Source organism: Lepidochelys olivacea (assembly GCF_965140295.1).
Source record: "Lepidochelys olivacea isolate rLepOli2 genome assembly, chromosome: 13".
NCBI classification, from domain to species: domain Eukaryota; kingdom Metazoa; phylum Chordata; order Testudines; family Cheloniidae; genus Lepidochelys; species Lepidochelys olivacea.
Window position 1 is genome coordinate 30,810,162 of NC_140423.1, and position 25,032 is coordinate 30,835,193.

Genomic DNA, 25,032 nt, shown 5'->3' on the forward strand with positions numbered 1-25,032 from the left:
CCCAGCAGCCAGACACCTGAGAGAGAATTCTCTGTAGTAACTCAGAGTCCTCCCCATCTAGTGTCCCATCACTAAGACTACGATTTAGTCACAGGTATTTTTAGTAAAAGTCATGGACGGGTCGTGAGCAATAAACAAAAAATTCATGGCCCGTGACTTGTCCATGGCTTATACTACAAATACCTGTGATTAAATCTTGGGCGGGGAGACGCTGTTGGGGAGGGGGTAGCACCCAAGGCCAGTGGCACCAGCTGCTGGGGAATGCGGCTGCTCCGGCACACTGCCCTGGACAGTGGCTAGTGTGGCTGTCCATGGGGCTGGTCCAGCAGTGGCTGGTGTGGCTAGCTGTCTCAGGGGCCACCTGAGCAGGCAGCCACACTGGCCCCTGCAGAAGTCACGGAGGTCGTGGAAAGTCACGGAATCTGTGACTTCCGCAACCTGTGTGACTGACAAATGGAGCACTACCCATCACTGGCTGTTGGGGATATTTGCTGCTAGCAGTCACAGATTGTAAGCAGTCCCATCATACCATCCCCTCCATATACTTATCAAGCTCAGTTTTAAAGCCAGTTAAGCGTTTTGCCCCCATTGCTCCCCCTTGGAAGGCTGTTCCAGAACGTCATTCCTCTGATGGTTAGAAACCTTCATCTAATTTCAAGTTTAAACTTTTTGATGGCCAGTTTATATCCTTTTGTTCCTGTGTTCACATTGGTGCTTAATTTAAATAACTCCTCTCCCCCCTGGTACTTATTCCTCTACTGTATTTATAGAGAGCAGTCATACCTCCCCTCAGCCTGTGGGTAGGAGGCTTTGATCAGGCACCTGCTTCTGCATTCTGCTATGGGTGTGTGATGTTTTCAGGTCAGAAAGCTCATTTGTTTAGATCTGTACAAATCCCCTGTAAATCAACCTTGGTAATGTCTGTGTATCTGCAAGGATTAGTGTTACGGTTTGTAAATGGAGGTGGTTTATTCTCAAAACAACTGTGCCATGGAGTAAAAGGACCAGGAACTATCTTCAAAAATGTGCTCCATCAACAGCTTTGTTCTGCTCTCGGTCCTTGGTGCAAAGCACACACCTTCCTTCTCATATTGAAGACTGTCTGGTCTTCTGCCAGCTGAAATTAAGTATTAATCATCTGTAATCTATTCTTTCTAGGTGCTGAAAAGGGAATGAATGTAAAACCCTTCAGAGAGCTCCACTTTAGTCCAGAATCTCACCAGAGAACTAGGTATCTAAGCTCACTTTACCGACTGAGTGGCTCAACTGTAATTTTGAGAACAGGAAAAGAACACCCATATAAATTGTAACAAGCCATGAATGTATTTACAGTAACTGGATTCCCTAATGTGTGGGTACCCCTGGCACCAAGGAATGTCAGTCTCAGCTTCTTCCCGTGCCTTAGTTTTTTGGGGGGTGGGCTCATCGCTCGGTTGTTTTCTGTTAATGTCTCTTTTCTCTGTGATGAGTGAAGCTGTTAAACAGTGTGCCATGTGCTAATGAGATGCATGCTGTGAAGTTCTCTCAGAAGTGCCATGTATGAATATATTTACTATATCAGTCCTCTGTGTTGACAAGTTCTGTTTCCCAATTAGACAAGAGTGAATTTCACAGGAGTGAAATAGCTTTTTCTTTAAATTGACAATATTTTTTCTCTAACGGAAATGATACAGCTCCTTGAACTGATTGTACAAATTGTGACAGGATGGGATACATCTGTAAAATTATGAACTCCACTTTGTATTGTGTTGAATAAAAACCTAACTGTGCCTGAGGGCAGCCTGTAGTAAGTACTGCATTCCAGACGTGCCCAGCTCAGACATCAGTCAGGACTATCACTAAGAGCCATCAAGACCACAGTCTGGCGCCTCCCAGAGGATAATGTGTTTCCTATACAGAGGCCAGTAGGTGGGGCAAGCATAACAAGAGGGGGTGTGCATGGAGGAGGTGGCAGTGCTGGAGCACATGCACAGAGGAATGACCCTACTTAAAAGTAGGGTTCCGCTTGGTGCGGGTGGCAGACCATCACCGTATACAAGGACTTGCCAGAGAGAGGGGATGAAAGGGACCCTACCCAGCTGAAAACATGGTGATATCTTGGACTTTCAGAAGGGGTGAGATCAGACTAGAGGAGGGAGCATTTCAGGACTTCGATTGTTTTCAGTAGAAGGGACGACTGTGATCATTTCTGACTTCCTGTATAACACAGAAGAACTGTAAATTGAGTGGTTCAAAGTAAAGTCACTGTGGTTAAGAAATTCCTTTGCTAAGCTGTGTTCCTTACTTTCTTGCCATGTTGTTCCTGAAAGGATTAAACTAGAATCCCAGAGTGCCCACAGCCTAGATGGAACTTGGGGGAGCATGAGCTAACACTGATTTTAGGGCCTAGGGTGGCTGGATGAAGGTGTTCAAGGTCCCAAGGAAAGGTGTGAGACACAGGTGTGCCAGAGGGCTCTAAAGTTAGAAACTGTGAACAGCTTCTACTGAGACCCAGCTTGCTTGGATACATGTGATCCCCAGCGATTTGAGTCCACTCACAATGGACTGGTGACTCTACAGATGGATACTGGGCCAGGTTGTAACACACACTATATATTCCCAGGGGAAAAAAAAATCTGGTAAACTGAAATTAAGTCTGGGAACAATAATTTAAGGGTAAAATAATATTGTTGTTACACAGTAAACAAAAGAATTAATAAACCACCAGATGAGTTAAAACCATGAACAGTTAAAAGTACAGTAGAACCTCAGAGTTACGACCACCTTGGGAACTCTGAAATGTTGGTAACTCTGAACACAATGTTATGGTGGTTCTTTCAAAAGTTTATAACTTAGCATTGACTTAATACAACTTTTGAAACTTTACTATGTAGAAGAAAAATGCTGCTTTCCCTTTATTTTTTGAGTACTTTATGTTTAACACAGTACTCTACTGTATTTGTGTTTTTTTTGTCTCTGCTGCTGCCTGATAGTATACTTCCAGTTCCAAATGAGGTGTGGGGCTGACTGGTCAGTTCATAACTCTGAGGTTCTACTGTGTAGAAATGTGCATTTGGTCATTTAGATCACCTTAACTCTGCCCCCACCGTGCTGCCAGCTTTCCCTTGCTGTTTTGTTCCCTTCATCCCTCCATCCAGCAAAGTTCCCTGTAAACTGCATGGCTGTGCAGCAATCTTGTATGTATGGCACAGGTCAGAAACCATGCTGCTCACATATCCTGTGTTTGGCCGCAGCAGGGATGTGGTGTGGCACTTTAAGAAACTGCTTTGCTCATCCTCCTCCCCCCAAGTCAGAGCATTAATGCCCCAGCTCCTCACTGTGGGGGGAGTGAAAATGCTTCTGGTCTTAAGGATATGCTCAGCGATGAGCCTTGTGCAGGGACTCAGGTGGGGGGCCCGACCAGGCTCTGAGGTGCTGGCTGGGTCAATAACTGCTCTGGAGCTGCTCCCAACAGGGCCAAAGCCCCAAACCTCTCTACCCTCCGACAGTTGGTTTCCAGGGATGTGGCAGGAAGAGAGCTGCAGCCAGGCCCCTTCCTGGGAGCACCCCAGGGGGACTGAAACCCTTGATCTGGGAGAGAGGCGGTCTGACACCTGCCCTCTCCCACATGGACTCCTGGCTGGGCTCCTAAGATGGTTGCTGCAGAGCAAATCTCCCTCAGCGACCCTGCAAATGGGGGCTGTCAAGGTTCCTTCCCCACTCTGAACTCTAGGGTACAGGTGTGGGGACCTGCATGAAAGACCCCCTAAGCTTATTCTTACCAGCTTAGGTTAAAAACTTCCCCAAGGCACAAACTTTGCCTTGTCCTTGAGCAGTATGCTGCCACCACCAAGCGTTTTAAACAAAGAACAGGGAAAGAGCCCACTTGGAGACGTCTTCCCCAAAAATATCCCCCCAAGCCCTACACCCCCTTTCCTGGGGAAGATTTGATAAGAATCCTCACCAATTGGTACAGGTGAACACAGACCCAAACCCTTGGATCTTAAGAACAATGAAAAATCAGTCAGGTTCTTAAAAGAAGAATTTTAATTAAAGAAAAGGTAAAAGAATCATCCCTGTAAAATCAGGATGGTAAATGCCTTACAGGGTAATCAGGTTTAAAAAGATAGAGAATCCCTCTAGGCAAAACCTTAAGTTACAAAAAGACATAGCTTATTTTATCAGCCATTAAACAAAAGAAAATCTAATGCATGTTCTAGCTAGATTACTTACTAACTTTACAGGAGTTGTAAGGCTGCATTCCTGATCTGTTCCTGGCAAAAGCATCTCACAGACAGACGGAACCTTTTGTTCTCTTCCCCCCACCCCCGATTTGAAAGTATCTTGTCCCCTCATTGGTTATTTTGGGTCAGGTGCCAGTGATGTTACCTTACCTTCTTAACCTTTTACAGGTGAAAGGGTTTTGCCTATGGCCAGGAGGGATTTTATAGCACTGTATACAGAAAGATGGTTACCCTTCCCTTTATGTTTATGACAGGGGCACAGGAATTGGTGCATGATGCTGGGAAGGAGCCACTCTGCATACCCTACCCCTCTCAGTGCATATCTGCTTCAAATATCTCATTCCCCAGCACACATTCCCCGCACTTCTTTAAATTAACTTGCCTGAGGACAAAAATGTAGGACTCGGGAATTTGTAGGCCACTCAGTTTAAAAAAGAAAAGAAAAGAAAAAGAAGAATTAGAGGGAACGTTGCCGTTCAGTTGTTGGCTTTTGCACAATGTTTCTTTCCAAGGGCTTGTGTCAGCAGCCTGTCACTGAGAAATTTAAATGTAGAAAGACCAGTGCTGTGAATATTGCCATCCTTCTGTCTTCTCCATCTGTTGTTATATGGGCTTTAGGTTTGTAATCTGACTGTAACCATTTCTCCTTTGGAGAAGACGACATATTTGTATGGCTTACAGGAGGTGAACGGAAGATGTGACACACACAGCATTGGTTTTGTAACTGGTTTCATAGGGAAGTTCTTGTGAGTAGTGTGGTGAAATCTGTAATGACTACGAATGGTCAGGGCCTAGGTTGTTTAACTCAACTCAACATAAAGAATTTCTCAAAGCCCATGCTGAGACTGTATTAGAGGCCAAGAGAGCCTTCCTATTGACCTCAGTTGAGACTGCCAAATCCTACTCCAAGGAGCAATCCAGGGTGATAAACAACTTTATCAATGCTGAGTGCCTACAGCCCACTACAGAACCCAGCTCCAAGTGCAAAGAACTATTATCCTACTGTGCAGAAAAGATTACACATTCAGGAAGCCTTCTCAAACAGCATGGATCCAACCCACCTATACCAGCCAACAAACCACCTGCCTGCATTCCCAGAGCTCAGTACATTCAGCCCTCAAAAGGGAGAGGAATTATTTAAGTTCAGTACCAATGTGGACACAAGAACAAATGGATATAAACTGGCCATCAGGAAGTTTAGACTTGAAATTAGATGAAGGTTTCTAACCATCAGAGGAGTGAAGTTCTGGAATAGCCTTCCAAGGGAAGCAGTGGGGGGCAAAAGACCTATCTGGCTCAAGATTAAACTCGATAAGTTTATGGAGGAGATGGTATAACATGATTTTGGCAATTAATTGATCTTTAAATATTCATGGTAAATAGGCCCAATGGCCTGTGATGGGATGTTAGATGGGGATGGGATCTGAGTTACTACAGAGAATTCTTTCCTGGGTATCTGGCTGGTGAGTCTTGCCCATATGCTCAGGGTTCAGCTGATCGCCATATCTGGGGTCGGGAAGGAATTTTCCTCCAGGGCAGATTGGAAGAGGCCCTGGGGGGTTTTCGCCTTCCTCTGTAGCATGGGGTACGGGTCACTTGCTGGAGGATTCTCTGCACCTTGAAGTCTTTAAACCATGATTTGAGGACTTCGGTAGCTCAGACTTAGGTGAAAGGTTTATCATAGGAGTCGGTGGGTGAGATTCTGTGTCCTGCATTGTGCAGGAGGTCTGACTAGATGATCATGATGGTCCCTTCTGACCTTAATATCTATGAATCTATAAGTACTGCACTCCCTGTTGAAAAATTGGAGAGGTTCAGTGAAGAGCCACAAGGATGATTAAATTATTAGAAAAATTGCTGTAGAGTGATTGATTCAAGGAGTTCAATCTGTTTAGTTTAACAAGGAGAACATTAAGGGGTGACTTGATTAGTCTAAAAGTACCTGCAGGGAGGAACAAATGTATGCTAGTGGGCTCTTCAGTTACTTCTGGTGGAATTCTGCGCCAAAAAATTAAAAATTCTGTGCACAATATTTAAAATTCTGCAAAATTTTGCATATTTTATTGTCAAAATAACACAAAAGAATCTCACCAGTTTCAGTTATTTTTGGTCATTTATTTCAAAATACCTGTCGGCAAGTATGTCCGTAACAATACAGATAAAAGATTCAGGAAATGTTTTTTGACAAATATGACAAATAGATTCCTTACTAGACATATTAACAGAGAACTCTGAGTCATAATTCATTTGAACTACAACACAGAACCATATTTCCCACACCACACAGAAGCAGTGCAAAGGCTTGGGGGAGTTGGGGTAACGGAGGAGCTGAAGGAGCCGGAAGTAAATTGCTGGGAAGGAATCATAGAATATCAGAGTTGGAAGGGACCTCAGGAGGTTATCTAGTCCAACCCCCTGCTCAAAGCAGGACCGATCCCTGATTAAATCATCCCAGCCAGGGCTTTGTCAAGCCTGACCTTAAAAACTTCTAGGGAAGCAGATTCCACCACCTCCCTAGGTAACGCATTCCAGTGTCTCACCACCCTCCTAGTGAAAAAGATTTTCCTAATATCCAACCTAAATCTCCCCCACTGCAGCTTGAGACCATTACTCCTTGTTCTGTCATCTTCTACCACTGAGAACAGTCTAGAGCCATCCTCTTTGGAACCCCCTTTCAGGTAGTTTAAAGCAGCTATCAAATCCCCCCTCATTCTTCTCTTCTGCAGATTAAACATCCCCAGTTTCCTCGGCCTCTCCTCATAACTCATGTGTTCCAGTCCCCTAATCATTTTTGTTGCCCTCCGCTGGACTCTTTCCAATTTTTCCACATCCTTCTTGTAGTGTGGGGCCCAAAACTGGACACAGACTCCAGATGAGGCCTCACCAGTGTCGAATAGAGGGGAACGATCACGTCCCTCGATCTGCTGGCAATGCCCCTACTTATACAGCCCAAAATGCCATTGGCCTTCTTGGCAACAAGGGCACACTGTTGACTCATATCCAACTTCTCGTCCACTTGAACCCCTAGGTCCTTTTCTGCAGAACTGCTGCCGAGCCATTCGGTCCCTAGTCTGTAGCGGTGCATTGGATTCTTCCGTCCTAAGAGCAGGACTCTGCACTTGTCCTTGTTGAAACTCATCAGATTTCTTTTGGCCCAATCCTCCAATTTGTCTAGGTCCCTCTGTATCCTATCCCTACCCTCCAGCTTATCTACCACTCCTCACAGTTTAGTGTCATCTGCAAACTTGCTGAGGGTGCAATCCACACCATCCTCCAGATCATTTATGAAGATACTGAACAAAACCGGCCCCAGGACCGACCCCTGGGGCACTCCACTTGATACCGGCTACCAACTAGACATGGAGCCATTGATCACTACCCTTTGAGCCCGACAATCTAGCCAGCTTTCTATCCACCTTATAGTCCATTCATCCAGCCCATACTTCTTTAACTTGCTGGCAAGAATACTGTGGGAGACCGTGTCAAAAGCTTTGCTAAAGTCAAGGAACAACACGTCCACTACTTTCCCTTCATCCACAGAGCCAGTTATCTTGTCATAGAAGGCAATTAGATTACTCAGGCATGACTTGCCCTTGGTGAATCCATGCTGACTGTTCCTGATCACTTTCCTCTCCTCTAAGTGCTTCAGAATTGATTCCTTGAGGACCTGCTCCATGATTTTTCCAGGGACTGAGGTGAAGCTGACTGGCCTGTAGTTCCCAGGATCCTCCTCCTTCCCTTTTTTAAAGATGGGCACTACATTAGCCTTTTTCCAGTCATCTGGGACCTCCCCCGATCGCCATGAGTTTTCAAAGATAATGGCCAATGGCTCTGCAATCACATCCACCAACTCCTTTAGCACTCTCGGATGCAACGCATCCGGCCCCATGGACTTGTGCTCATCCAGCTTTTCTAAATAGTCCCGAACCACTTCTTTCTCCACAGAGGGCTGGTCACCTTCTCCCCATGCTGTGCTGCCCAGTGCAGTAGTCTGGGAGCTGACCTTATTCATGAAGACAGAGGCAAAAAAAGCATTGAGTACATTAGCTTTTTCCACATCCTCTGTCATTAGGTTGCCTCCCTCATTCAGTAAGGGGCCCACACTTTCCTTGGCCTTCTTCTTGTTGCTAACATACCTGAAGAAACCCTTCTTGTTACTCTTAACATCTCTTGCTAGCCGCAACTCCAGGTGTGATTTGGCCTTCCTGATCTCACTCCTGCAAGCCCGAGCAATATTTTTATACTTATCCCCGGTCATTTGTCCCATCTTCCACTTCTTGTAAGCTTCTTTTTTGTACTTAAGAGCAGTAAGGATTTCACTGTTAAGCCAAGCTGGTTGCCTGCCATATTTACTATTCTTTCTACACATCGGGATGGTTTGTCCCTGTAACCTTAACAAGGATTCTTTAAAATACAGCCAGCTCTCCTGGACTCCTTTCCCCCTCATGTTATTCTCCCAGGGGATCTTGCCCATCAGTTCCCTGAGGGAGTCAAAGTCTGCTTTTCTGAAGTCCAGGGTCTGTATTCTGCTGCTCTCCTTTCTTCCTTGTGTTAGGATCCTGAACTCGACCATTTCATGATCACTGCCTCCCAGGTTCCCATCCACTTTTGCTTCCCCTACTAATTCTTCCCGGTTTGTGAGCAGCAGGTCAAGAAGAGCTCTGCCCCTAGTTGGTTCCTCCAGCACTTGCACCAGGAAATTGTCCCCTACATTTTCCAAAAACTTCCTGGATTGCCTGTGCACCGCTGTATTGCTCTCCCAGCAGATATCAGGGTGATCTGAAGTCTCCCATGAGAACCAGGGCTGCGATCTAGTAACTTCTGCGAGTTGCTGGAAGAAAGCCTCGTCCACCTCATCCCCCTGGTCTGGTGGTCTATAGCAGACTCCCAGCATGACATCACCCTTGTTGCTCACACTTCTAAACTTAATCCAGAGACTCCCAGGTTTTTCTGCAGTTTCATACTTGAGCTCTGAGCAGTCATACTGCTCTCTTACATACAGTGCAACTCCCTCACCTTTTCTGCCCTTCCTGTCCTTCCTGAACAGCTTATATCCATCCATGACAGTACTCCAGTCATGTGAGTTATCCCACCAAGTCTCTGTTACTCCAATCACATCATAATTCCTCGACTGTGCCGGGACTTCCAGTTCTCCCTGCTTGTTTCCCAGGCTTCGTGTATTTGTATATAGGCACTTGAGGTAACCTGCTGATCGCCCCTCTTTCTCAGTATGAGGCAGGAGCCCTCCCCTCTCACGTGCTCCTGCTTGTGCCTCCTCCCGGTATCCCACTTTCCCACTTACCTCAGGGCTTTGGTCTCCTTCCCCCGCTGAAACTAGTTTAAAGCCCTCCTCACTAGGTTAGCCAGCCTGCTTGCGAGGATGCTTTTCCCTCTCTTCGTTAGGTGGAACCCGTCTCTGCCTAGCACTCCTTCTTGGAACACCATCCCATGGTCAGAGAATCCAAAGCCTTCTCTCCGACACCACCTGCGTAGCCATTCGTTGACTTCCACGATTCAACGGTCTCTACCCAGGCCTTTTCCTTCCACGGGGAGGATGGACAAGAATACCACTTGCACCTCAAACTCCTTTATCCTTCTTCCCAGAGCCACGTAGTCTGCAGTGATCCGCTCAAGGTCATTCTTGGCAGTATCATTGGTGCCCACGTGAAGAAGCAGGAAGGGGTAGCAATCTGAGGGCTTGATGAGTCTCGGCAGTCTCTCCGTCACATCGCGAATCTTAGCTCCTGGCAAGCAGCAGACTTCTCGGTTTTCCCAGTCGGGGCGGCAGATAGATGACTCAGTCCCCCTGAGGAGAGAGTCCCCAACCACCACCACACGCCGCCTTCTCTTGGGAGCGGTGGTCGTGGAACCCCCAACCCTAGGACAGTGCATCCCATGCCTTCCAATCGGCGGAGTCTCCTTCTACTCCCTTCCCTCAGATGTATCATCTGGTCCACTCTCCGCATTAGTACCTGTGGAGAGAACATGAAAATGGTTACTTACCTGTATCTGCCCTGCTAGTACATGGACGTTCCCCTTTTTTCTTCTGGAGGTCACATGATGCCAAATTTCCTCACCATCCTTCTGTCCTCGATGTGCAGCCTGCTCTGAATCTTCAGAACCTTGTGTCCTTGGAAGCCTATCTTGACATCCGTCCAGGAAATCTTCAATTTCTCTTATGCATCGCAGGGTCGATACCTGTTGCTCCAGACCTTGAACCTTCTCTTCCAGGAGCCTGGGTGTGAACTTGGAGGGCTGTTGGGTATGAGTGGGAGAAGTATGGAACAGGGTTTTTTGTTTTGTTTTTTTTTGAGGGGGTAGGAGTGCAGAAGGATTGTTAGGAAGCTTCCCGCATGTAGACCGTGGCTGACTCCTAGCCTCTCCCACTGAGTCAGGCACATCTGCCTCTGTCCCTATGTAGCTCTGCACCCCTCCTTCATCATCATGTTGCTGTGCCCTCACCCAGCCACTCCCCCATCTCTGTCTCCCAGTACTCCCTCCCCCGCCCCCATGTGTCTCTGTGCCCTCGCCCAGCCACTCCCCTTTCCCTATGGAGCTCTGCCCCTGTCCCCATGTGTCTCTGCATCTTCCTCCCCCCGTGGCCCTGTGCCTCCACTCCCATTCAGCCCCTGCCCCAGTCTGTCCTCCTCCACTAGCCCTTATGAGCCCCTGTCTGACCCCACACAGTCCCTGTCTCCTGACCTGGCCTGACAAGCGCTGCGAAGGCAGCTCTCTTTCCTCGCTGGTGGGGAGCTGCAATTTTGTTCTGTTGCCACAGTGCCCTCTGGTGGGCAAAAGGTGGAAGACCAGCAACATTTTGGCAGAAGCTTTTTTCTGCGCAAAAAATTAGAAGTCTGCGGGTCTCATTAAATATGCAGTGGTGCAGAATTCCCCCAGGAGTATTCAGTGTAACAGAGAAGGGTCTAACATGATCCAATGGTTGGAAGTTGAAGCTAGACAAATTCAGACTGAAAGTAAGGTGTTAACGGTGAGAGGAATTAACCACTGGAACAATTTACCAACCGTCGTGGTTGATTCTGCATCACTGACAATTATTCAATCAAGATTGGATATTTTTCTAACAGATTTGCTCTAGGAGTTATTTTGGAGAAGGTCTCTAGCCTGTATTCTACAGGAGGTCAGACTAGATGATTACAGTGGTCCCTTCTGAACTTGGAATCTGTGAATAAAGGAGTCTCAACCCAAGACCTGTTAACTGACCCATGCCCTTTCTATTGGGTGAAAGAGAGCCATGAGCAACTGGTGCCCCTCTTGTCCAAAATAGCCAATACCTCATTTAAGGAGGGAATCTCCTCTTCCTCCTTAAACACACAATAGTCTGACAAACACTGAAGAAACCCAGAAGATACATCGGTTCTAGTGCTCAGTGTCAAATCTCCCATTCCTTCACAAGTTCACAGAAAAGCTAGCCAAATGCCAACTACAAGCGATTCTAACTGAAGTTAATATCCTAGATTGGATCTGGATTCAGGTCAGGACATGGCATTGAAACAGCTTTAGTGGCACTGATGGAAGATCTTCTGTTGTCAGTGTATAGAGGGCAAACGTCCATTTTCATCTGCCTAGATCTTTCTGTAGCATTGGCCATGAGATGCTGTTGTCCCACCTAAGAGAGATGGTGGGGTCCAGGGTAATGGTTTGAATCCTTCCAACAAATAGTGGTGGGAAACTGCACCTTCACTAGGAGACCCCTCACCTAGATCAATTTTCTTTCCAGTACTTATCAAGATCTCTATGCAGCCACTAGATGAATTAGTCAGATAAGCAGTATGCCAGCAATATGCAGATGAGACACAGATTGATCTATCTTTCACCACGTATGACTGCACCACTACCTAGATGCCCAGTGCTTGGATGAGATCAGCTCATGGATGAAGAACAGCTGGTTGAAGTAAAACCTGAGCAAGACAGGTTATGCTGGTGGGTAGAGGAAAGTGCACTGAAGAGCTTGCAGCTATGCTGCAGTCTTGTGTTGAAGATTAACACCCACAGTTGGTCAATTCAGTCCATATGTTGCTGGATTTCTCACTGTCGCTGAGCTCTCACATAGCATGCATGCATAAGTAATGGTTTCTATCATCTCCGGTTGGTGAGGAACCTGTCCTACATTATGGCAGATGATGACTTGACCTCAGTTGTTTGTGCCTTTGTCACCACCTGTCTGAATTATAGCAATGCTATATACCTGATCGTGAAGGCATCAATCCTTAAGAAACTCCTATTGGTGCAGAATGCTGCAGTGCATCTCATCGGCAACACAGGCTCCCGCAAGCACATCACACCTGTCCTCTACTCTCTGTGCTGGCTTCCCTAGAATATCATGTTCAAGGTCTTGGTCCTTATCTTCAAGGCACTCCATTTCCTGGGCCCAGCATATCTAAAAGGTCACCTAAAGCTCTGGGGTGAGGACTGTGGTCAACAGCTCCACTCGGACGCTGGAATTTTCTAGCATGAGTGTAAAGTCCATCTGTGCAGAAGATGGAGCTTTTGGGGGGAGGGAGTCTGTGGAATGAACTCCCAAATGCAGGACCATCACAAACCTCACTTCCTTCCATGCCAACTGCCAGGAACACTTTTCGGACCTGCCTTCTCTAATGCAAGCACTCTGTGTACATTTAAAACATGCACAAAACCCTACCAAAACAGACTGCTCCACTACACACACAATTCTACTGGAGAGAGATTAAGAGAGAATGAACCATGCATGACAGGGGGCTGGACTAAATCAGTAGTGCTCAACCTTTCCAGACTACTATACCCCTTTCAGGAGTCTGATTTGTCTTGTGTACGCCAAGTTAAAAACGTCTTGCTTACAAAAATCAGGCATAAAAATACAGAAGTGTCACAGCACACTATTACTGAAACATTGCTTATTTATTTTTACCATATAATTATAAAATAAATTAATTGGAATATAAGTATTGTGTTTACATTTCAGTGTATAGTATATAGAGCAGTATAAATAAGTCATGGTCTGTATGAAACTTTAGTTTGTACTGACTTCGCTAGTGCTTTTCATGTAGCCTGTTATAAAATTAGGCAAATATCTAGATCAGTGCTACTCAAAGTGGTGGTCCGCGGACCGGTGTCGGTCCGCGAGCCATCGGCTGCTGGTCTGCGTGCACAATGGGGAAAAAGTTGCCGGTCCCCCACATCAGATAGCTTGAGAAGCATTGATGTAGATGATATCTAGACTCTCACTCCTGGGTGAGACCCACTGGACTAGATGACCTATTGAGGTCCCTCCCAGTCCTACACTCCTATGATTCTATATATCCCTTAATACTTTTGCAGTGATGATAATAAAGTAGCTGAAAGGTGTATAAAGGTGCCTTATACCAGTATAGCTATTTCTGTTTGGGAAGGAAAATAAACTATACCAGTTTTGGGCACCTTCATAATGCATCAACATTAGGGGATTATATTTATAAATGGAATCCGCAGATAGACTTGCTTTCTTGTTTTCTTCCTTTAAGTGGGCTACAGACACTTTAACCCTTCCAAGTGTGGCTTAGCACAGACCCCAATGTTAAAGATGGCAGACCTGTTACCTCCTCCTGTCCATCTCCCTGGGGCCACGGCAGGATATAGTTCCTTTCTAAAGTGCTTTTCACTCACTACAGCTCCTTTGGATGGCAGGTGAATTGTTGCTCCTATTTAAGGGCTGACCTGCTGACAGACTTGCACTGACCGAACTGAATTGGTTCCCTAAAACTGTTGTCGTTACTCAGGTGCAGATCTTTGTGGATGCTCTTACTTTGGAATAAAAGTGGTTAGTGTCTGCACAGATATTTGCACCAAAATAACTCAGTTTTAATTTGCATCTTTTGTTATTTCCGTACAAGTTTGCGTGTCGATCAGCCCTTACTGCAGGCTGTAGAGGTCAAGTGTGTTGCTCATGGTCATACTGTGAATCCCTGAAAGATCAGGAATAGAACCCTGGAGTCCTGGGTCATTCAGTACTATCCCCAAATAGATATTTTTATTAAAGATCCTTACTCCTGGACTAGAAATCTCGTGTGCCAGTTCTTCAGTCCTGGTCCTATGCCCTAACCACTAGGAAAAGTCTTCTGAATGGATGAATTGTGCGGGGATGACCACAGCATCTCACTCCTGCAGTTAGGAGCAGCTTGCAGCCTCCTGCTGCTCCAGCTCCCCTCTCAACGCAGTCCCAATGCAGCACCTCAACCCTGCTCCTCTGCCCCACACCTGCATGTGCTCAGCTCTGAGGCACTCCAAAAGCCTGTGCAACTGGCCCCACAACCTCTTCAAGATATGCTACCCTGAAGCTGTGAATTCTTACCATGACCCCAATCCCACATCCCTTTGCAACAGCAAAGGATTGTGGGATGTGGATTAATCCTGAAAGAAACGGTGAGAACCACTGTACTAGGCAGTGCTTCCTCCCTCCCTGTTTCGATTGTGTGCACTAAAGACGTGTAGCCTGAAAGTCTAAAGAGAATGCTTCTCCACAAACTGTCGCTGTGTGCTAGAACAGATGTAGCAATGAGGAGTGGGCACGTTCCCTTGGATGCATATGGTGACCTGATTGTTAACTGAGGAGGAAATTGTTTTAGTGCTTGGAGAATCACTCGGTAACAGCTGTTATTACTGTTGTTGGAGCAGGTTTCATTCCAGTGGGAGTTTCTCTAAAGGGTACTGCATCTTAGTGAATGAGTTATTGTAATGGACTCTGCTAGTACAATTCGCCCCTAGGGCACTAATGACTTTGAAGCTATATGGATTTTGTTTCTATCTTTAAAAAGAGACCAGCGTGTGATGCATATAAACCTCTCCTAAGAGAACCTAAGAGGGTTAACTGCTCTGTATCATTTTCAAAAGGGTATCTGGGAAAAATACAGCTTGTGGCAGGCTAAGATCCCCAGAGATACTCCAGGCTGCCTGGATTTACTGCTGAACTGTCTTAGGAGATGGAATTTTCCATCATGTGACCTTTGTGTTCCTGCAGGTGTTTACAAACTGCTGCTGTAACTGAACAAGGATTTTGTACCGTGAGTGAAACAAAACCTTAGGTCTGTCAGTGTGTTCTAGATGCATGTTCCTGGACTTTTTAAACGAGACACACAATAACTACCTATTTGGCTCTTTTCTCAAAGGATTCCTGTAGATTTGTAGCTGGGGGGCCAGGGGGCCATGGCCCCATCACTTTTAAAAGTGGGAGGGCACTGCCCTTCCACGTTTTACAAGCCATAAGGAGAAGGGAGAAGCGAGGTGTAACGGGGAGGAGAGGAGCGAGGTGGGGTAGGGTCTTGTGGGGAAGAGGGGCAACCAGGCCTGGGGTGGGGGGAAGGAGGTAGTGTGGGGGCCGGGTCTTGGGGGAAGGGGCGGCATGAGGGCGGGGCTTCGGGGGAATGAATGGCATGAGGGTAGGGGTTTAGGGAGAAGGGGCAGTGCGGGGATGGGGCCATGGTTCGGGCACCTGTGGCTCCCCCCAACTTTTAGGGGGCTTCTGCTGCTCCTGTTTGTAGCCCTCTCATGAAGCCTTAGTGCAAACCTCCTGGTTTGGCATGTAATGAATGTTAATTAGGAGAACTGGCTGGAACATTCTTGTATAGTGAATTAACTACTGCATTTGCCTAAATTGTGATTGTTCATCTTGTACACATTCCTTGACTCAGAGTGCGAGCATTGGAAGAGTGACTCCACAGATTAATTCATATCTATGTGTAACTTGTATGCTCTCTGTTTACTGAAAATATGTGAGGCAGTTGATGAGGTTTTGAGTGTCTGTGCATGGTTTCTAATACTCTTTTGTATCACTATGCACCATGTTTCTGTACATCTTTTCGCCTTTTTTGTCTTAGCTCTTGTTAACCATTTTTATTCCTTTTTCTTAAAATAACAAAGCAAACCCAATGCAAAATAAGAAGGTTTCAGCTCTGAAATTCTGCCATATGTTGTTACCCACCATTTGAGCTATAGACCTGATAAAGACTCTCAGAATGCGACTGTAAAAATATGCGGGATGTTTTGAATAAGGAATACATAGTGACTAAATTATCCAGCATGCTGATCAGACTAGCATGTGGAATAATAGTCACAGAAACCCATTAGCCTTGTATTTAACAGCAGCCAGATGCAAGGCTGTATTAGCCAGTAGGCTAGAATACTAAGCCAGAGATGATACTTTTACTGTATAAAAAGCATTTCTCTTCCCCCACTTGGGAAAAGACTGTTGTGACTCATTTGGAGTTGCTCTGTAATTTGTGAATATTGTGTGTCGGCTTGGCTATTGTGCTGGTTTCTGTCTGCCAGGTGTGTTGGCAGCAACAAGGGCTGGGTTCAGTATCTTGGGGTTCCTCTTAGCATTACAAAACACAATTGGCTTGAGCCCCTCTTCTTCTACTTCTCAGTCTCCTCCTTCCCCCCGGAACTCGAGGAAAACCAAACACCAACTCTGCGTGCTTCTAAGAGGCAATACTTCCCCACTTGCAAGCACTGTGTATGTAAAAATTTTAGTAAGAGGAGAGGGAACCCAGTATTAACTTGGGAAAACACCACAATGATGCAAAAGTATGCAAACATTAAGTACAACACCCATCCCACAATATCTTGGGCAGTAGTGCTTTGTGTTAGTTTCTCCCACTGCGATGTGAAAGTCTGATGGACAAATGTCCCTTTAACATGCCAGTTCACTTTCCCACTGCTGCACCCTACTCACTGTTTGTTGGCCAAGGCTAGCAAGTCACAAGAGTCCGTGGGTGCATTTGGGTGGGCTGGAGGGGGGAGGGCACAGCTGAGTGATGCCTCTGCTCACCGCTGTCGCTGCCCCCTCTGCCTTCATCTGTGATTCCGTGTTCTGAGGTTCTACCACCTAGCTCAGTCCTTAGTGATTTCACTGGCTAGTGGGGAACCTCACTGCTGCTGCCTCTTCTGCGTTGCCTTTCTCTGCAACACTGTCCCCACACTATCTTAGGGCTCAGCCCCTAGCCCAGCTTATCGAGATTTCAGCTCTAGCGACCACTGAGAAACAAGGACTCTCAAGTCCAGTCAGCGGTCTTTAAACACTGGATGGGGAGGGTCAAATGGCAACTAAGAAAACAGTCTGTGCCACCGGGTTAGGAGCACCTGTCCGCACCCCCACCCTGACTTTCACTTGGATTTGGCATCACTGCCTCCTGCTTAGCAAGTGAGATTGAGGTAGGGTAACTGTTCCCCCCTCCCCCCCAGTTAGAGCCTATTAAGTACAATTCTGCTGCCCTTTAGTGATACAATAGGATAACAATATTTCACTATCCCTGCAGCCAAGACTTATGTGAATTTTAACCCAAAACAACTACAATTGATGACTCTGGCAAAGCAGGTATGCCTGCTGGTCACCAAGGGAAAGTAGGTGTGTCTCTGCAAATATGGTCTGCTCTTGAGGTCTTTTCCCCCCAGTTCATAAGTAGGTGGCAGGAGAGAGCTCATTCAGACCACTGCTTTACACTGTATTGGCTTAACTCAACTGGAATTAGTCTGGAAAAACGGGCATGAGGGAAAAGAATGGCTCAAGATTAGAGCTGTCTTTTCACGATCCCCCCCCCCCCCCACACACACACAAAGCCAATTTCTTGAAACTGAAACCGTTTGCAGGAACGTACCAGGTTCGCCAGAACTTGCTGAAAGGGTTTCTCAGGCCCAGGATGGAATTTCTGGTCAGAAAGTGAGATAGTTGAGCACTCTGTGATTCATCATTAAAACCTGTGAAAGGTTTCAGTTTGATCCTGATAGGGAAAATTTCTGAATTCTGATATTTACAGGACGGGAACACCATATCCCACCCAGCTCCACCCAAGGTCGCCAGCTCTTAGTACACGCCAAACCTCCTCTCCAGCCAATCTACACAACTAGTTTGGAGCAGGACAGGAAAAAGCCTGTGAACACAAAGACAAAAGAACTCTGGCAAAATTGAAGAGGGGCGGTAATTCTTTCGGGGAAGCAGACTGAGACACAGGTCCCAGTCAGGGTATCTGGGGAAACTAGACTAGGTCACCATCCCAGGATGGTAGGGCTATAGGTAGGATAGACGGGAATGTAGACTATATTTTAAATTCCCTTTTTTTTCTAAAAAGATTTGTTCCTACTGCTTAAAAAAATCCACAACTCTTAAGAAGGCTGCTGACTGTACATTATTGGTCACAGGCTCCTGAAGGGAAGAAGGTATCTGAACTTATTCAGACATGTGGGGTGAGAATGGTTGGTACACGGGGCCTGGTCGAAGAGTGGGAGGATTGTAGAATTCCACCCTGCCAAAGATAAAGGCCTGAGGTCTGACATTTCATAGATTCTATGGCCAGAAGGGACTGTTCTTGTCATCTAGTCTAACCTCCAGCATAACACAGGTCAGAGAACTTCCCCAAAATAATTCCTAGAGCAGATCTTGGAAAACTATCCTATCTTAATTTAAAAAATGTCAGTGATGGAGAATCCACCACAACCCTTGTTAAATTGTTTCCAGTGGTTACTCACTCTTACTGTTAAAAATTTATGCCTCATTTTCAGTCTGAATTTGTCTAGCTTCAACTTCCAGCCACTGTAACATATTAGACCTTTCTCTAGTAGACCAAAGAACCCATTATTAAATATTTGTTCCCCCTGTAGATACGTTTAGACTGAAATGAAATCACCCCTTAACCTTCTCTTTGATTAAGCTCCCTGAGTTTATCACTCTAAGGTATGTTTTCTAATCTTTTAATCATTCTTGTGGCTCTTCTCCACACCCTCTCCAATTTATCACCATCCTTGAATTGTGGGCACCAGAACTGAACGCAGTTTGCCAGCAGGGGTCACACCAGTGCCAAATAAAGGTAAAAATAACCTCTCTACTCCTACATGAGATTCCCCTGTTTGTGCATCCTAGAATTGGACATAGTGTCATCACATAGGGAGCTCATGTTCAAATGATTATCCACCACGACCCCCAAATCTTTTTCAGAGTCACTGCTTCCCAGGATAGAGTCCCCTATCATGTAAATATGGTCTACATTCTTTATTCCTAGATGAATACATTTACATTTATCTGTATCCAAATACATTGTTTGCTTGTGCCCAGTGTACCAAGTGATCCAGATTGCTCTGAATCAGTGACCTGTCCTCTTCCTTATTTACGACACTCCCTATTTTTGTCATCTGCAAACTTTATCAGTCATGATCTTGTTTTCTTCCAGGTCATTGATAAAACTGTTAAATAGCATAGGGCCAAGAACCAGTCCCTGTGAGACTCCATAGGATGACAATTTCCTGTTTATAATTACATTTTGAGACCTATCAGCTAGTCAGTTGTAACTCTATTTAATGTGTGCCATGTTAATTTTATATCTTTCTAGTTTTGTAAATCTAAATGCTGTGTTGCACCAAGTCAAATGCCCTACAGAATCATAGAATCATGGAAATGTAGCATTGGAAGGGACCTCAGTATGTCATCTAGTCCAGTCCAGTCCCCTGCACTCAAGGCAGACTAAGTAATAACTAGACCATTCCTGACAGGTCCTTGCCTAACCTGTTCTTAAAAACCTCAAAATGATGCAGATTCCACAGCCTCCCTAGGCAGTTTGTTCCAGTGCTTAACTACCCTGACAGTTAGGAAGTTTGTCCAATCTAAACCTCCCTTACTGCAATTTATACTCCTGGGGGAATTCTGCATAATTATGCAATGCAGAATTTGTGTAGAATTAATGTTCTGCGCAGAATTTAACTTTTCCCCCACAGAATTGGCACTGCAGAGCTCCTGGCCACCATTAGGGGCCGCCGGGCCCTACAGAGCCTGGCTCCCCAGCTCGCAAATAGAGAACACTGCCAGGGGGAGGGGGAGCTGGTGGGTTCCCAGCAGCTGCAGTTCGCATCCCACCTTGAAGGAAGGAGGTGACATGCAGGAAACTTCACACAAGCCAGGGACCCAGCGTCAGACTGTTTCTCCCTGGGCTCTGGGGAAAAGGGATGCAGGTGTCTGGCTGGGGATGCTCCACACAGCCCCCTCTACCACCTCCAAATACTCCCTCCCAGTACACACACCCTTCCAGCACCCTCAGATATCCCCTCTAACACCCCCCAACTGTGCTCCCCCCTTCCCCTGACAGTGTCCTCTCTTTGGGAATGTCTATATGGTAACCCTACAGAAGCAGGGTGAAAAACTGATGAAAAACTGATGAAAAAAGACCAGAAGGGCAGAGCTTTCCTCCAAGATTTGCCCAGCTGGCACGTGTGACACGTCCAGACTGATTGCTCAACAAAGAATAGAGGAACAGAAACTGGGTTGTCGTAGGGGTTTCTTTAACTCTCTTCTCCTGGGGAAATATTTGTTGTTGTCTGTATTGTTACTTGCTGACAGGCATTTTGAAATAAATTACCAAAATAAGTGGAACTAGTGTGATTATATTGCTTTATTTTGACAAATAAAATATGCAGAATTTTAAAGTGTTGTGTGCAGAATTTTTAATTTTTTGGTGCAGAATTCCCCAGGTGTAAATTTAAGACCATTGCTTTTTTTCCTATCCTCAGAGGTTAAGGAGAATAATTTTTCGCCCTCTTCCTTGTAGCAATCTTTGACATACAGTACTTGAAAACTATACGCATGTTCCCCCTCAGTCTTGTCTTCTCCAGACTAAACACACCCATTTTTTTCAATCTTTCCTCATAGGTCATTGTTTTCTAGACCTTTAATTATTTTTTATTGCTTTTCTCTGGACTTTCTCCAGTTTCTCCCTGTCTTTCCTGAAATGTGGAACCCAGAACTGGACACAATACTCCAGCTGAGGCCTTACCAACACGGAGTAGAGCGGAAGAATTACCTCTCATGTCTTGCTTACAACACTCCTGCTGATACATCCCAGAATGATGTTTGCTTTTTTTGCAACAGAGTTACACTGTTGACTCATATTTAGCTTGTGATCCACTATGACCCCCAATTCTCTTTCAGCAGTACTCCTTCCTAGGCCATCATTTCCCATTTTCATGGGAAGTCTAAGTACATTATGTCAGTGCCATGTGGCAAATTGCTAGTATGATTATGATGGGTCCCACGCTTCCTCTTCTTGGGGGAAGGTTCAGGGTGCAGTTTCCTGCCCCTGGACTAAGGTATCTACTGTCCCACTAGTAACCCAGAGAAAGGTAGTGGAGAGGGAGGGACCCGGGCCTGACCTCTACTCCGGGTCCCAGCCTAGGGGCCCTAGGGATAGTGGTAAACCACTTGAACTAGTGCTTCCTTCCCCTAGGCTACTTTCCTCTCCTGCTCTTCAGCTTGTGGGGCTTCCTTCCTTCTCTCTGCACAAGCCGGGTGTCTCTTTACCTAGGGTCTTGGTCTTCTAGCCAGCCACGGCACTTCTCCAAACTCTCCTCTACTTCAACTCCTTCAAACTGCACTCTGCTCCAACTCCTTCCCCTGGTTAATTGAAGCAGGGGGGTTTTATCAGGTGACTAGCTTCAGGTGCTCTAATTGGCTTCCAGTGCTTTTAATAATCTATAGAAACCTTTCTTCCCTCTACAGGGAATAAGGCTTCTCCTCATCCTGGGACTTACATATCTCTCCTATATCACTCTCCTGCTGCCTTCTGGCCATGCTGGATCACAGCCATTACCTTTATCATCCAAACTTGTATGCAGTATTGTTGTAGCCATGTCAATCCCAGGACATTAGAGAGAGAAGGTGGGTGATGTCATATTGATTACTGTACCCACTTTTGTGACCAGAAGAAGAGCTCGAAAGCGTGTCTCTCTGACCAATAGAAGTTGGTCCAATCAAAGATATTACCTCACCCGCTTTGACTCAACCAAACTTGTCAAACTAACTTTCTTTTTCTATGAGATTACGAGACATATTTTCCATAAATCCGTGTTGATTTGCATTAAGTATGTTACTCTCCTTTAATTCTCTCTTAAGTCCAGTATCAGCTGCTCCATTATCTTGCCTAGCAGCTATGTCAGGCAGGCAGGCCTATAATTATCTGGGTCATTCCATTTACCCTTATTAAATATTGGCATAACATTATCTTTCATTCAGTCCTCTGGAACTTCCCCAGTGTTCCAAGGCTTATTGAAAATCAATATTAATGGTCCAGCAAACTCCTCAGCCAGCTCTTTTAAAACTGTTGGAAGCAAGTTTACTGCACCCGCTGATTTAAAAATGTCTAACTTCACTAGTTTCTCTGTAACATACTAGTGAAATGGCAAGAGTGTTATCACCATATGTGGAGACTATGTAATGTGTATTTTCCTCAGATACAGGACAGAAATATTTATTTAACACTTCTGCCTTTTCTGCATTGTTGTTGATAATTCTACCAGTTTCATCTAGTAATGGACCAATACCATTGTCAGGGTTCCTTTTGTTCCTAATATATCTAAAAAACTGTGTCTTACATTATTAACTCTGCTGGCCATAGATTTCTCCTTGTGTCCATTTCCTTCCCTAATAATTTTTCTACAGTTCTTATCTTCTGATTTATATTCATTACTATCAACTTCCCCTTTCTTTCATTTGTTATATTTTATTTTTTACAGCTGCCCTAACTTCCCCTCTCAACCAGGATGGTTTTTTTTTTTTTGACAAGCACAGCCTTCTTCCATGGTTGTGGGATTGTGGCTTTTTGTGCATCTAGTAAGGTGACCTTAAATAATTCTTAATTATCATCCACATTTTTCTGATTAAATTCTTCCTCACAGCTGATTTGGCTTGCAACTGTTTTCAGCTTTGTAAAATTGGCCCTATTAAAGCATCAAGTATATTTATCCATGATCTGCACTTTTTTCTGCCTGACATCAGAGGGGGTGCACTGAGAAATGAGAAAGGGGACAGGTACAGCTAGCCTTTTGACAGCGACGACTGTTTTTAGTACTGTCACTAACTCAAGAAAAAAGATTATTTAGGAGCTAGGTGAGGTTGGGGAACAAGCCTGGATTGAAGAGCTTGTTCTGAAGAAAGACTGTGAGAGTTGGGCCTATTCAAAGAGAGAGGGAACAGGAAGAAATTATGTATGTGGGGCATTACTCAAAGGGAGGCGTCCTTCAACTTCAGCTGGGCTTTTACCTCTAAAACAAAAGAACACAGTGTCAGTTATCATGGAAGGCAGTTGAAACAAAGTAGAAATCAGTTCAGCCGTAAATCTAGAGAACAAACTAACAGGAACTAGTTGAAAAAGAAGCAAGTCTTCATCAGAGGGACACCAACTCAATCCCAGTATGCACGTTGTTACAGGTAGCACCTAAGATTCCTATAAATTTAGTTTAGAGGGGGGGAAATTGCTTTACACGGTGTATCTGACTGGCTGTGGCACTGTTTCCCTTCTGTTTTTAAGCTGGTTAGATTTCAAGTTGGTTATGTCCCACGAAAGAGAGTTGACACGTTGGGGCTGGGCCCTCACGGTGTGTCAGGCTGGATGGCTGTGCTTAAATTTAAACTTTCCCAATATATTGTAGTTCCGAAACTTCAGGTTTCTGAATCATAACTGGCACAAGTGTGAGTTTTTAAACAGATGTGGTGAAATTAAAATTGTAGTTTAAAAGAATGAGCATAATGTAGTTTCAGGCATTATGCCTGCTCCTGCTATTTTGTGTGACATTAGAATAACCTTTGCCTGTATTTTTAGAGCCCCCTTCCGTTACTGTGTCCATCCAAATAAAAGGGGAAACCATGAAAGTGACTCGACACAGTGCTGTCAAGTGCTCAGAGTACGCCATATCTGTAGAATATTCTTGGTTTAATCTTTCAGTTATAGTGATCTCTGGAGTAGATAAAATCTTTTCAGGCAGAAGTGTTGTTTTTTTAAGTTATGTCCCTTTTGTAGGATTGGTTCCAGAAAAATGTGGCATTCTGATCTGGTTACTGAATCAACTGCCAAGAAACCAAGGGGAGCCCCTCCCAATGGGTCCTAGGCTGTGTGCTGTCATGGTGGCCGTCAGTGTGAAAGTGGGGGGGAATACATCAATAGATTATTTTGATTTTTGAGCCATTATTGGATAATTCAATCATTGGCTTTAAATTTTGCAGTTGAGTAAGAGAGGGCATAGAGTGATCACAAGGAAGATGTGTGTGATTTTGACTTTATCATGAGCACCCGCCTGTGCTATGCCAGCTGGGAGCTGTGCACTTTCATAGTCATGAATAACAATATCCACGGCAGATTTAATTCACAGTGATGGGAACAGCTTATCAAAGAGGGAGCTGTTTCTCTGCCATTTATAAAAGAGGCCTTGGGCAGAAATATGAAGCCAGAAAATGCTGTCTCACTTTTGGTAACTACAACACAGCATCTAACTTACTGCGTTTGACAATGAGCCAGATCTTGTTTTATTGTCAGAAATGAGGGTTCTGACCTGGAATTCTTCTGATTTATACTCCAAAAAGTCTCTCTGTGGATACTCCTATTAGGGAATTGCACCAGTATTCTATGATATCTAGGATATCTTTCTAGGTTAGGTGTCTTCAGTATAAGGTCTTGTAATAGAAGAACGTTTCAACGTGGCTTAGTGTCACCCATTGGTGATAGTTTAGGTATCACAGAAAGATTTTGAGAGCATTATTTCATTTTTCTTGCCTCCTTGTTTAAGCAGTCTTGTAGTCAGGCACTATTAGTGTAAACAGGTGGCTAAAAGGTATTTTCTCTGTGTAGCAGAGCGTGGCAGGGCCCCCTTGGCTTCTGCCTCTGCTAAGTCCACAAAATCACTCTGAGACCCTGGGGTTAGTATCCACTGGTGCAGTTTGTTCACTAGCTTGTTCCCACCACTGTTTCACCATGTATAGTTGGTCCTTCACCATCTGTGGGCAAAGGGAAGGGAAGAGCTACCTCCCTGC

At 45.2% G+C, this 25,032-nt stretch overlaps 1 protein-coding gene across 5 annotated transcripts in view; it reads left to right on the top strand.

Annotated features, from left to right (window-relative positions):
- The window catches only part of NDRG3 (NDRG family member 3), a 118,583-nt gene that overhangs the window by 35,322 nt on the left and 58,229 nt on the right, over window positions 1-25,032 (top strand). For 3 of the 5 annotated variants that reach the window (XM_084645814.1, XM_084645817.1, XM_084645819.1), the window contains exon 2: window positions 1,159-1,231. The exons of the other annotated variants lie outside the window; for them this stretch is intronic. In XM_084645814.1, the coding sequence (XP_084501940.1) occupies window positions 1,173-1,231 (59 nt within the window). In that variant the 5' untranslated portion in view covers window positions 1,159-1,172. The remainder of the gene's footprint in view (window positions 1-1,158; window positions 1,232-25,032) is intronic. 5 annotated transcript variants of the gene reach the window in all.